This window comes from Rhamphochromis sp. 'chilingali' (genome assembly GCF_963969265.1).
Source record: "Rhamphochromis sp. 'chilingali' genome assembly, chromosome: 2".
Lineage (NCBI taxonomy): Eukaryota > Metazoa > Chordata > Actinopteri > Cichliformes > Cichlidae > Rhamphochromis > Rhamphochromis sp. 'chilingali'.
Window position 1 is genome coordinate 27,150,539 of NC_137930.1, and position 14,612 is coordinate 27,165,150.

Here is a 14,612-nt window from a genome sequence, read left to right on the forward strand (position 1 = left end):
AGTGGTTGCTGGCTGTCTGTGAAACTTAAAACTCCAGTTAGACCTAGAGATCAATCAGTGAACCCTGGTAACATCTGGTTGCTAAGAAAACATCTGTGTTCCCCAGACTGGTTGGAAAGTGGTTGCTGGCAATCTCAAAATGAAATAGGTCACCAAAAGACATATGGTGCTGCATCAAAACCCTGCTGGCAAATGCTTGGTTGCTGGCAGGTTGCTGCTGTCACTGTAGCTTGCATGGAAGATTCTGACTTGTAAAACAATGAATGAAGGAAACAGACACCATTTGCTTTAAAAGTAAAAGGTGCACGTTTTGAAACATCTTGGTTGCAGCTGCAAGGGGACAACTTTTACTTTGAAGGTGAAGATTCTCCATTTCTCGTTTGTGTTGCAGTAGTTTCACTGCAGCTCGGCTAGTAGTTCGCAAGCATCTTTGATTCTAACTGTGAGCAACCATGGCAACATAATCAAAACCATCACAAAGAGGTTTTTGGTGCTACATGCCAGCAATAGCCAGCAACCTCCAGCAAACACTTGCCAACCAGTTGGGTAATACATTTTTTTTCGCTAACAGCCAGAGGTTGCAAGGGTGTCCTCTACCTGTCTCAAGGTCTGTGTGACTGAAGCCTGAGCTGTGAGTTTTTGCCATCTTTCAAAATCAAATTAGACCCAAATTAATACGTCTCCTATGAGTTTTCCTACATCGAAGCCAATGTAGCATTTTCCAAAAGATTACTAAAAAATGGGCAGTGTAGTCCGTGCTGCAGGGAGAATGGACTGCCATACCCGTTATGTGTCTGTGAGCGAGGGAGCAAGAAAGAGAGTCGAAAAGTAAGAGATGTCACCGACCAGAAACAGGAGATGGAAGCATGTAAATATATAATATATATATATACAAAGTTGACCCAGACAACAAAGTAAAGCTAGTATTCGGCTGCGATCCCGACACGGAACCCGACGTATTAGCCAGAGGTCTCTTTACGGTTTTATGCCGTTAGGGTTCGGAGCCGTGGACCTGTTTTATATACGTGCGGAATAGTTTTCTATACGAGATCGCTGCAAAAAGTGCAGCCTTACCTAATGTCCACCTACTGTTACTCACTTTATATTAAGATTTTAACATCTAGTTGGTATTGGTATGGCGAGTAACCTTCAGTAAAAGTAATAAATCACACAGCAATGTAGATTCATGTAGTTGTAAAAAGCATGATAATATATTAGGTAATCCAAAGTATTCAGAATACGTTACTCTCATTGAGTAACATAGCGGAATACATTACAAAATACTGTTTGGGGCATGTATTCTGTAATCTGTAGTGGAATACATTTTAAAAGTAACCTTCCCAACACTGTGTACAGGACACATAAAGCTAATCTAAGCCAGAAAAGAAGTTACTGAGGTCAAACCTTGCTTTGCTTGTTTGAATGTACAGAGTCACCGTACAGCCAGAGACAGACTCATTCATACAGGAACTGTACATGAGAAATTTCCACTCAAAATCATCAATAGATGCACTGCTGCTGCTAAAGATGTCATTTTTCTTTCCCTCTCCCCTTTTATATAGAAGCGAGTTACCTCTGGTCCAAATGAAACTGAGCCTCTGGGCAGGCATGTAAAAAGCCTTTTTCCAGGTGGATAAGGAAATACTCCTGAGTTTGAATGAGGTCAGTGGGTGAGGAGTTCAACTCTTTTAATAAATCACAGCAAACTGTTGTGACAAGCATTTAGTGCTGCAGCCGAGAGAGAAGCGTGAGCTGTAGGAAATATGTCTTTCAAGTACAGAGGCTGAGGCCTTTGACCAGATGACTTCAACAAAATGTATATATTTAGGAGCGCTTCACTCAGCAGCTTAACAAGCAGTTAGTTACCCAGAGGGGCTGACAGGTTTATCGCTCTTTTATCCTCATGGAAGAAGACATTGCATGTGCTAATGATACATTACAGATCGTGGTATCTTAACATCTGATTGCTAAAATGTTTTGTCTTTTAATCTGGGCTGAGTTTAATATTATACATGCAAACAGAAACTACTCACAGTTTTAAATAATAAGTAAAAGTCTGTCTGGCTGAACTCAAAGCAGCTAGTTGTTCCTCTCTTCTGACACAAAACCTCATCACAGTGTGTTTACCACTCTGGAGGTGGTAAACACACCGTGTCCACCTCTTCAGATTTGTTTTTTAAAAAAAAACACCTGATAGCTGTTGTTTTATTCGATCAACATGATTAAATATCTTAATAACTGATAATTTCATTTATCATTAAATGTATCATCATAAACTAAACCTTAAAAAAAAGGTTAGGCATAAAGGTGTCATTCAAACTTAAATCCGGGACTTAATGTAGGATTGGCAGATGGTCTGGCCCTAGCTGCCTGTTTCCCTAACCGGTGTGTGGTAGGTCTGGTCTGGATTTTAATGGTGTTGGATGACATGTGTGTTACTTGTGTCAGCGACTACCCCAAACAGTTGTAAACTGGCTGTTTATGAGTGTGAGGTTGCTGTGAAAAAAGCACCATATTTTTTTTGACTTTCACACCATCTGGGCGAGAAAAACCAAAGGGGCAGTGGCAGCGGTGATGCCGTGCATACAGTAAAAACACACAGCAGAGATCTGAGCCATGCATGTGGAAGATTTAACCTGGAGAAATCTCTAGTCAATCCTATGAAGCTACCATTTTATGTATGTAGGGGCAGTAGAGGCTTAGTTTATTTACACAAAAAAGTGTTGTAACAACAGTTATAATGTAATGCTTTTCAAATGAGCTGAATATGGTTTGATTGCAGTGTGTAGCAGGATCATAAACTATAGATTCTGCATCAATTTGTTTTAACTCTTCATCACAACTATATTTACATTGAGGGAAATATTCAAACCTATGTTTATATGGGGTTGGCACGGTGGTTAGCGCTGTTACTGCTGGGTTCAAACTTACTGACTCCCCAAGGCTCAATGTTATCACTGTGCCAGTGGTTAAGTCCTGCCACAGACTAAAGCATGCTTTGTAAGCTGGTGACTCTAAATTGCCTGTAGGTGTAGATGTGAGTGTCAGTGGTTGCTTCATGCCATATGATTAGCTGACAACCTATCCAGAGTGTACCCCGTCTCCCATATGACTGTCATCGTATCTGCTAAACCTAATCCTAATCCTACTCTGCACTTTGGGAGAGCAGCACCAACCATTGGCAGCAAATAATGCTTTAAAATATTAAACAAAAACAAATACCTGAATCCCAAATATCAATTGAGATTATCTATAACATTAAATGTGATACAGAACATTTTTGCTTCTGCATGTATTATTTCACATAATTGTGAAATAATAACTGTATCATTATCACATCATAAAATAACAAAAAAAAGCTTCTGAGTTATTTACAGTGAGATATGTACGGTTATCTTATTGGCTTCACTCTATTTTTGTGGTACAGCACTTATGTGTCAATAAAAGCCACATAACTTCACTGTTAACATAAAAACTGATATAAAGTAGCAGCTGAAAATGGTTACTGTCACGCTACCATCTTAAAATGGTAGTGGGATTTGGATTCACTGTCATGTCCATTGGCTCGAGGGGGCTCCAATTGGAATATGCCAGATATATTCTTATTATTTAAGTTGCTTTTAAATAGTTTGGCAAACAAATGCATTATAAATGTGGCTATGTTAGTACCCTTTGCTTATGTTGAAACTAGAGGACTCAGCAGTTCATCAAGGGATTCCAGTACCAAGAGCAACCCACATACTGACTTGTCAAGGTGCTTTGTGTGAGTTATGAGTTCATGTCAACTTCTGTCATGAGTTGCAGCTCATGAGCCAAAACATCCATTTATTACAGGCATACCCACAGTACTAAACAGCTCACTAACCAAGGGGTATTCACTTTAGCAAGGCTGTACCAAGCTAAACAGCAAAAGATCCAAAGTCAAACCTTAATTGTCTGTGAAAAGAGTCAAACATTTCAAAGTACAGTAACCGTTAGAGCCTGTCAACCACACTGGCTATTACACTGCCGCAAATATTTAAATTTGTGGTTTTGGAGCAGATTTTCAGGGGAATCATGGTGTGCTAAGGAGCTTCAGGCTGAAACATGGATGTATTCAAGTTCAGCCTGGAAAAAGAAAAAACATTTGAGAGCAGGCAGAACGTCGCTCTCGGCCTTTAGCGATATGTAAACACACCATTTTATTAAAGTCAAGCGTGCCAGGGTATGGCAGAGATTATAAAGGGAACAAGGGTTCAGATTGTATACATGGATTGGGTTACTGTACCTATGGAGCGGAGCAATAACCACTTCCATATGTCTGTCTGAACATATGGCACGTTTTCAACATCATCATTCACGTTGAGTGATGGGCGTGGTATTTCAGACAAACAAGTGGGGGGAAAAGACAAATTTCTAGGAGGTATTTACTTACAGTACAGTAAAGTACAAAGTTGTGACAGGATAGCTGTTTAGCTACGCAAAGTAAAACTGGAAAAACCTTCATAGTTTTACCATTATGGTCAAGACAAGGGCAGAATATATTGAGTCTAAAATCACTGCTCCTTCTAGGACTAAAGAACTGGCAAATATTATATGTACACCATTATGAGTTATGTTGTTAAAAAAACTTTTAAAAATTTTTTAAAAAGGCAAATCGCTGAAAGCTGGCTCAAATCCCAGTATAGTCAAAATCTTTTTATTGACATGTTTTTGTATGAGGATGACAGGAAAGACTGGGGCAATGTCTCTGTTACTCTAATAAGCCTGGTTTTTATGCTTTAGCAGAAAGATGGGGCACTAAGCATGACACAGGGTACTTTGTGCTGCAGGTGTATGAAACTTTTTTCTACCTTAAATTTTCTCATAACAACCAGAACTACTGGGTGGTCACAGAGGTCTGTGCACCATGAATGTGACTCTGTTATAACCGGCTCTTATCACCGCATCTCTTTTCCTTCTTCAAATCTTTACCCACTGCACTCTGTGAACTTGCATTAACAGGCAGTTTGCACAAGGAAAAGAAGAAAGGACTCTAGACAACAAAGTGTGAGGTGGGAGTAAAGAGAGACACAGCCAGTGTAGAGTGAGAGTGTGTGTATGTGTCTGCTCCATTGGGCCTTAAAGTGTAGTGTGAGGTACTGACCAGCGACCGCTACTGTTTGTTTGACTGCTGCCTTCCTGACCACTATTCTGGCCAGACTGCTGAAAAACAAAGTTTATCTAACAGTGAAAGCTGGGATGCAAACCAATCACAGGCCACATTCTGGTGAATTTTTAACATGAGTGTGAAAATGATGACAAGAAATTAAATAACAATTTCTCAGTTGACCAGTCAGTTTAGCCCCTACAGCTCAGTTCAGGTAAAAGACTTTGGCAGGGCCTCGTTTTCCACCCACGTGTAACAAAGCAATTCTTTCTTGGTGTATAAATCAGTGTGTATGTGTTCCTGTATGGGAAATTATTTAGGGTGCGAAAGCATTTTACTCTAGTGTGTGACTACTGTCCATTCATGGATTTATTTTTTTTTTTCGTACAATGCAAAAACACCTAAATACTCACATAATATGGCTCACACAGTCAAAGATAACAACTGTGGGTCAAATCCAGTGCACGATTGTTCAATTATGACAGAAGGTATACATATCTGCACAAAACCTTTACGGGTTCCTTTGACTATGCGTCTCCTAGTTCGGCTTGTTCACCAGCCAGTTTGAAGTGTAGCCTCAATTTCTTGTTCTTAGCTAACAGGAGAGGCACCCGGTGTAATGTTCTGCTGCTGTAGCCAATCTGCATTAAATGCGTGCATATAGAGGTTCTCTTATGCATACCTTAGTTATAATAAGTAATTATTTAAAGTATTGTTGCCTTGCTATCAACTTGAAGCATTCATAGCATTCTTCTCTGGCATCTGGCATTAACAAGGCAGTTTTATCCAGAGAACTGTTGCTCGCTATTTTCTCTTTGTAAGACAATTTTCTGGAAAACCTTGAGATGGTTGTGTAAGAAAATTCCAGCAAATCAGCAGTTTTTTGAAACGGTCAGACCAGCCCGTCTGGCACCAACAACCATGCCACATTCAAAATCACTTAAATTACCTTTTTCCCCATTCTGACGCTCAGTTTAAACTTTAGCATGTCTATATGCACATATCTGCCTAAAAGCACTGAGTTTGTGTCATGTGACTGGCTGATTAGGCTCAATTTGTGCCATGTACTACCCATCAGTTCCAGAAAAAAAATCAGCTTTTCTGTCTCGTGTTACTTAAAAATTGACTTTGCTTTCTGTATCTGAACTTGTTAAGGTGCTCTGACTACAACGCTTCTAATCTCCTTTGTAGAAGTGCGCTTCAGAACTACTGAAGTATACCTAACAAAGTGGCCAGTGAGTGAATTGTCTTGCTGACAGACAAACAGACAAACTGCGTTGATCATGTAAATAAAAATTAAATATAAAAAAACAGCCATATTTCCTCATCACAGTTAACTTTGTACTATATTAGAATGTTAATGCTGAAGTTATTTTAGGTCATTATTTTATTTCCAGTGTACTTAAGTTGTTGTGGCAATAAAGCTTACTGAAAGCAAAAATGAAAACCCTCAACAATTTTCCACATAGGTCAGTCAGGAATCTGCAGGCCGACCTCTGCAGTCAAATGGGATCATTACCCGGGAAAAGAAATATGTCAAATATGCTACTGCTGTTTCAAAAAGCACAACTCTAATTCCTCTGAATCAAATTTAATCTAAAGTTAACATTATTCATAATCACAGATTACCTAAAGCTTTGAAAATGTGGAACATAAAAAAATCTTTAATCTGTTTAAACATTCTTTAACGAATCAGAGGGACATGATAAGGTCAGTGATAAGACAGATCTCACAGCTGATAGCAACAGGGAAACGAAGTACCCTGACATAATGGGCTCCATTGTAGCCGGTGTGTGTGCGTGAGTGTGCTTGTCCTCTGACCCCACCCGGGATAATTAAGGACACATTTTACCCAGATACTCAGGGGCCTGTGTAATGTGTGTGTGTGTGTGTGTGTGTGTGTGTGTGTGTGTGTGTGTGTGTGTGTGTGTGTGTGTGTGGACCATCGTGTGCCACATCCCATTCCTTGTACACAACGACCTAACCTGCCCTCCATATGTCTAAGACCAATGCTTCTGGGCTGATTGGCCATATCACTTTCACTCACCAGCTCACATGCAGACACACACATGCACAGTGAACACACATATAAGCACACACCCATACATACAAAAATACACACAGAGGCACACACCTTTAGAGAGACCAAGCCCTTGTAAAGGCACCTCCTTAGGGGATAGCTCTGAAATGTACTCCTTGTTAGGCACTGGGAGTGGGTTTTGTGTGTGTGTGTGTGTGTGTGTGTGTGTGTGTGTGTGTGTGTGTGTGTGTGTGTGTGTGTGTGTGTGTGTGTGTGTGTGTGTGTGTGAGCGTGTTCATCTGCTTTTCCTCATCTGTTTCCTGCAGCAGACCAATAGTCTGTGAAAGCCTCTCTCTTTCTGCTCAAAGCTCACTGCTGTTCTACTCAAAAATGACCCCCCAAAGGTTTACACAGTAACATTGCTTAAAAGCAAAAAAACACAAAACAAAACAACAAAATTGGATTAAGAAATTAATACAATTTGGTCCACTCTTCTCATACAGCTCTGTATAAGAAGTATGAAATGAACTGAAACTTTATGACATGCCAAATTCAGAATGTAATGGCGCTACTTTTCAATAAGACTCCCCTTATTGATGGCTAATAAATAGTTTATAGATGTGTTATTAATTATCTGTAAACACTTTATGCAAAAATAAGCTGATTGTTGGACATTACATTAGAAAACTGTCCAAAATATAATCAATAGATCAATCAGTGATTTACAACAAAGACAAATTCAAAGGATAGAGAAAATGAATGAATCAATTGATTGTCCATTTTCAAAACAGAATAAAGAAAGTCTGGCTGATGGACTTATGCACACATAAAGTGAACACACACACACACACACACACACACACACACACACACACACACACACACACACACACATAGAAGTATGCTTGATTTCTGTTCTTATCACCGTCCCTGTTTTCATTGGATTCTTTTATTAGATGGGTGATACTTATGAGGTTGCTATGTAGTGTTAAAAGAATTCAAAGTATTATGCTGACATTTCTAAATGACTCAAACACACCACAAGTCTGCTTCTGGTTAACCCTGCATTGATAAAATTATGGTTTATAGAAGATCTCCTTTAAACTAAACTATTTGGACTCAAAGTTGATAAAGACCATCTATCAGTCAGTGAGTTATTCATTCATAGGGCTGATTAGCAGCACCGGTTTCCATAAATCCAATGCAATAACATCCAAAAAAATTGTTTTCTTTATTTAAAGACAACAGTAAGAGACACGAATTCCCACTTATATGTATAAATGTATATATATGTGTGTGTTTCTGGACTCTGCCCTTTCAGTTCTGGGAAGACAAGCTAAATTCAGCTTTTCTGGGGCTTCTGTTCACCTCTTCCTTAACCTCCTAGGACCTGGCGTCCACATATGTGGACATCACATTTTGAGTTGTTTAGACCAAAATACTACATTTTGCTCTACAAGTGTCTGATATCCACTTATGAGGACATTATACTGCTATTGTTCTATCGAAATTTAAAGCGAATGCCCTCATATGTGGATCTCATTTTTCTCAGAAACAAAAATCAGGTAAAAAAAAAAAATAAAAATCACGTAATTCTTTGTTTTTACATTCATTCGGTCCCAATCAGCCCAAATAGCAAAGAGAAATTAAAAATGCATGCCATGAAAGAGTTCGGGTCTTAGGAGGTTACGATGTCTTTGCTTTCTCTACCTGAGTTTGCTAAGCTGCTCTGACTAAGAAGTCTCTAATCTCCTTTGTAGGAGTGCTCTTCAAACAAAACTGGAATTAAAGTCATTATATTAAATGGATAAAAGTAATTATTATTACCCTGCCACCAAGGGAGCAAGCCAACAACCACACTGGAACATCCAGCCACGCACCCCAGAACAAACAAGCATCCACATCCCAAAGACGGGCAGAAGCATCCAGCCGGGAGCAGGACCATGTCCCACAGGGGTCAAGGCTTAGTGAGCCCCAGGCCCCGCCATGCACACGCACACACGCACACACACACACACACACACACACACACACACACACACACACACACACACACACACACACAGACCATTCACTCATTCAGTCATTTTGAAGGTAATTAAGTAAATTTGTGTCCAGGAGTTTTGGTCTGGACTGAAGGAAAGATCTCATTACCACTTTACAAATACACATACACATAGAAGTATCCACGGGGAGGAACTCGTGGATTTGGGATATTATACGTATATAGCGGCATTTACTGTATCTAATAACACACTAGTAAACCAACAACCCACACTGCATATTATAAAGCTGATACTCCAAACACTGATCACAGAGTTCACTGTTCATTTTTTTCTGTGTGTATTTTGTGTAGATTAGAGAACACCAACCTGCTCCAAAAGCAAAAAAGAAGCTCTTGTCTGGGTGTTCCTCAAGCAGAGCCTTGACCCTCTTGCCCATCCTTTCATTTCTCTTGTAGATGAGTTCCTGTCGGAAGTAGCTGTCTATTTCCTGGGCAGTGGCCTGCTCATTGGGTGGCAGTGTCACATTATTGAAGTTAGGGACCTATAGTTCCCAAGGTAGTTGGCCATGAAAGTAAAACACAGAAGACATGATTGTTTATTTATAGGTTATTTGCAAACCTTTGACTAAGGTTGAATCAATAAAAAATCTGAAATTCTTAAGACATATCGTTCAAGGGTTTTTACTTATTTATTTTCTTTACATGACTGATGGTACAATTGACTTAAAAGCCTTTGGACTGACAAAGATCTCATGAGATTGGCAGGAGAAACATATAGCAATGGTGGCAAAGAAAGAACAGAAGTAGCTAAGTATGGAGAAAGTGCATGTGTGCGCTGGGGGTGTGTGGGGTGGGGGAAGAAGAAGGTGAGGTGGGTCAGTAGGTTAGGGGTGAAAGTAAAAGGTTAAGGGTTGTGCCAGTTGGACAAACCTAAGATCAAAATGAATCTAAGCTTATTAGACAGACTGAAAGTTACAGATAAGACAAGACAAGACAAGATAAGATGAGATTGTGGATGATCTGACCTGTGATGTGTCATGATTGAAGATAATGGAGTTGAGATCTCCACAGTTGTAGTGCCTGATGAGGTCTTCAGTGGTATATGGGACCTGTAGGCTTCCTGCCCTTAAAGACTCCTGTTGTAATAAAGTCTGGTTCAGGGCAAAGATCACCTAAAATAAGACAGGGATAACCAATTAATGAAAGATTTATTTCTACCTCCCTCTAAGACCCAGAGGTTTTTCTGGGGTCAAAAATATGAAGATCAAGCAAATTAATGTCAATTATATGTGTAAAATACAACTTCTAACAATCAAACAAGCAGCGAGTCAGCAACCTCACACATACATGTGAGCATTGGTATGTTCTGGTGTAATTACTGGATACCAGCAATAAACAGTGCCCTCTCAACTACAAGCCAAAGCAATCTTTGAACAGTTATTGGCTGTGCAGTGTGCCACTGCTAAAACTGCCATGCAGCTGAAGAATGCTATTGTTGGGAACCATTAATGATGACAGTTGTATTCAGGAGGCTTCATTCTGTGACTCTGAGGTTTTATTTCAAGGCCTGCCAAACAAAGAGACAATCAAATTGAGAGTTAAAGATATTCCCAGATCAGCTGTTGAGCAATGCAACACAAAAAAACAAAAACAACAAAGAAAGAGGATCAAGAGAAATGACAGCACATGTGGCTGTCAATGCAAGACAATGTCAATTATCCGTAAGAGAGAGGAGCTCTGCTGCTAAAAAAAAACACAAATGTCTGATAAAAGGTGAGAGGATAGCTCACCTAGAGCGGAAAATCTTGAGAAGCGAGGAATCCACATAAGGAAGATTTTTGCTGTGATGATATGTAGTGGTAACTGCCACAGTGGGGAAATGGAGAGGAGCTATCAGTTTCAACATAGCGCAGCATGCCTAGCCTTTTGGAGTCCAGCCTGGTTTAGAGTTAAAATGATCCATTATCTGAAAACTATTTTATGTACACTCTTTATAGGATTCCATTTAAAAGTTGTTGAGCTATACTAGTCTGACTGACAGACACTGTCAGCAAACAGCAAACATGTTAAATTTTAGGCAAGACTGGGCATAAAATTCTGATTTACGTGTCCTATTGAATTAACCACTTTAAAAAGGACACTTTTTTCTGCCTGGACCCCTTTCAGCTTTGCAGCACAGATTCAGCTTTTGTGTGAGCATGAAATCAGCCAGTGTTTGGTTAGAGAGGCCTGGTGAGATGAAAGACATATGCACACATGCACATGCAAATATAGATATACACAATTGCACATCAGCGCACGCACATGCTCAGAAAGCTGTACAGTCTACACATCAGACTTGAGACAGGGGTTCGTACAGAAAGCACCGCCAGTCACCTCAGTGCATGGTCTCCCTCTGATCTCTCACCGCACACACACAGACACATGCACACAAACGCACACCTTTCACCCTGGAAGCCATTGATCTCAATCCCAGTGACAGAAGAAAGTTTTGTATAGTTTATTTGCTTCTCAAAAGGAACAATGAGTCAAAGTGAATACGTTTTTGGTTAGCAGTGGAACTATGTAAATTTGTCCACAGTATGTCAGCATGTTTTTGCAATTCACCAGTTTGTGTGTGAAGCCTCAGCTCTTGAATTCTGTAACGATATGCGTATCTGTATGCAAGGCGGACCTGAGCGGCTATTTTTTTGTTATGTTTTTGCTTTTTATGTTCTGCTTTCTAAGGTGCTCCGATGACACTTTTCCCCCTCGGCTTCCCCTTTGTGGGAGCCTCCTTATAGCTGAAGAGAGCAGGAGAGGAGAGCAGCGTGGAGCAGATGCCTTCTTGTCAGGGGGACAAAGAACCCCTCCGTCACCCTCTCTTCTCCTCTCCTCTGTGCTCCCTCCAGCTTTCATCGGCCGCGCATCAAAGTGGAGCTCTGCATATGAAAAGGACCCCCGTCTTTATGCCACGCAAATTAGCCTATCGCCGCCCCTCCCCGACTCATTTCACAAAAACACCCTCACATCTGTGCCATCTCCGTGAAGGAAGGCCCTCATCTGCAGGGTCTCCCCTTTTTCACTGCTCTCCCTTCTCCTCTTTCTGTGCTCGCCATGCCTTTCAGCCCCTTAAATTATGGTAGTGAAGGGAGAGGAGGAGGGAGCGGAGGTGTGGGTGAGGGGGAGGATCAGTCATATATAGGCAGCTTAAAGTACAAAAAAAAATGCGGGGAAGGAATAAGACAGACAGAAAGAAAACACTAACCAGAAAGTGAGGAAACAGAAAAAAGCAGTAAAGTGGAGGACTGAAAGGAAGAAAACCTTAACAAATCATTCCTTTCTTTCTGCTGTAATCGTCCTCTTCTACTACTCCATTGCGGGTCAGCGGGTGCTTTTTCCCCACTCGGCTCCTTTCATCAGATCCCCCTGTTTCTTCTGCTGTCCCCTAACCCGCCCCCTCCTGCACACACAGACAGACACACAGACACACCCCTTGCTGATATCAAAGAAAGCGGAGCCAATGAAAGTCAATAATTGTCCTTTGTCATGGAAATCTCCCCTCTTGTGGAGATGGAGTGGGGTGGGTGTGTGCATCTAGAGCAAACATCATCACGGTCAGATTCCCACATGTGGAGATTTGGAGTGTTCAAAAAACTCTTGCTGCTCTCGCCCTGGAGTTTGGAGTCTTAGTTTAAGGTTTTGAGTTTTGTAGAGTATTGTTAAGGTGTTACACCTCCTCAACTATTTAGTAAAAATTGTCATTTGGTTGCGAGCCAAGTGGAAAGATGCTTTAAATCATGTGAAGGAACATGTACCAGAGCCAAATGTTGATTTTCTCTAAAGCAGAGGTGTCAAACATAAGGCCCGGGGGTCAAAATCGGGCAAGCAAAGATGCCAGTCCGTTTCACTGGAAGGCTTTTTTAATTTTGAACTTTTCAGGATATTTTCATACGTTTTACAGCTTTTTTCTATTAATAAAGATCCCTTGTCATTCATTCTACACCAAAGTTAGATAATGGACAAACAATTAAATGAAAAGTTCCTGCTATAGATATATCTACTGAATCATTTGTCTAGGTGTCTTTCTTTAAAAGAAACACAATACTTTTTAAAAACAAATAATTTTTGCTATCTTGACAAACTAACATTGTCCATTAACAACACAGATGAGCAGGACTGATAATGTTTGCTCTCTAAAGGCCCCAGTATACCCACCAGGTTGCTGGCTTCACGGCCTCATTCATTTATGCTCTCTGTTATGGCAGCAAAGCAGGTAGCCGCTACATTATTTTCCTGATCAGAGAACTACATGTGCACTGATGTAGGAGAAGAAGAGATCAAAACAAGGAGAAAAAAACTGCTTTTTCCAGTTTTGTCCACAAAGTATCATCTTTTCAACTGTTCCACCATCTCCCTTTATATAATCTGTGAATGTTTGAGCATTTCTACTGATATACCATTAAAACAGCAGGGAAAAAAAACAACACAGTCATGTCTTCAAGCAGGTTACAAAACTTGATAAGTGCACGACCAAGAAACGGTGGCTAGTGACAGCAGATTTGACGTCAATTCACTGCACTGAATATAAAATATCCCTAAGTCCAAAATTAGCATTAGCATTTTATTGTTAGCCAAAGCCACTAGACCCTATTTTAATGATAGCACGCGGCAGCTCTGTAATTAATCAGGTAACATGTGTCCAGGCTAACATGTATGACAACTGTTGATAAAGAGTGGGCTGTTGGTCTTTTAATAAGCATCACCAAGTTTGTTGCACTACTTTTCATGTGTTCAGCTTCTAGTGAGGGGAAGGGCTGTGAGCCTGTCAGCTTACAGTGGGGCTGTGTAAAGCAGAGCGTCAGCTGGTGGAAGTGAAGAAAGCACTGTTGATTTCAATACTGCTGCAAATGAGTATCTAATGCGATATAATCTGTGCTTTTTCTTTATCAATTAGTATTCGAGTATCAGTGTTTTTTGGTTTGGTGTCAAAAGGTATCGAAACTTTCAGTTCTGGTGACAAACCTATTCAGTACTAATGTGATGGCACCATAAATAAGTCAGCACAATTAATTCCATAACACAGGAATAATATAGGAATAGGAATAGTGTCACAGTTTAGAGAAGGACCTCTTTTGTATCCAGGGAAAGACAGCGGCACAACAGCCAGCAGCATTCAACACTGGTCTGCTTCATGTTACTTTAGGTTCAGTATATTTCGGCCTTAATGCTGCCATCATAATCACCATAATCATAACAAGCAAAGATAAGATGACTTTACGTCTTTAATCTCGCGCTCTATCCGGCTATACTGGTCTGTATATAAATATATAGACTATGTAAACTATACGAGAGATCATGTCATAATATGAATCTGGCATAATGTGACCAACATGTAAACACAAAGCTATATTCCTTTTATGGCAAAGCCTCCAGCTAATTTATGTTATTCTGATTGTAAGAGCTTGCACTGAGATTTA

The 14,612-nt window shown here is 40.2% G+C and overlaps 1 protein-coding gene across 1 annotated transcript in view; it reads right to left on the reverse strand.

The window, feature by feature from the left end:
* The window catches only part of trabd2a (TraB domain containing 2A), a 59,806-nt gene that overhangs the window by 22,570 nt on the left and 22,624 nt on the right, over positions 1 to 14,612 (reverse strand). Inside the window, exons 3-4 of the mRNA XM_080866795.1 lie at positions 10,179 to 10,325; positions 9,521 to 9,695 (exon numbers count right to left, since the gene is read on the reverse strand). Coding sequence (XP_080722921.1) covers positions 9,521 to 9,695; positions 10,179 to 10,325 — 322 coding nt within the window. The remainder of the gene's footprint in view (positions 1 to 9,520; positions 9,696 to 10,178; positions 10,326 to 14,612) is intronic.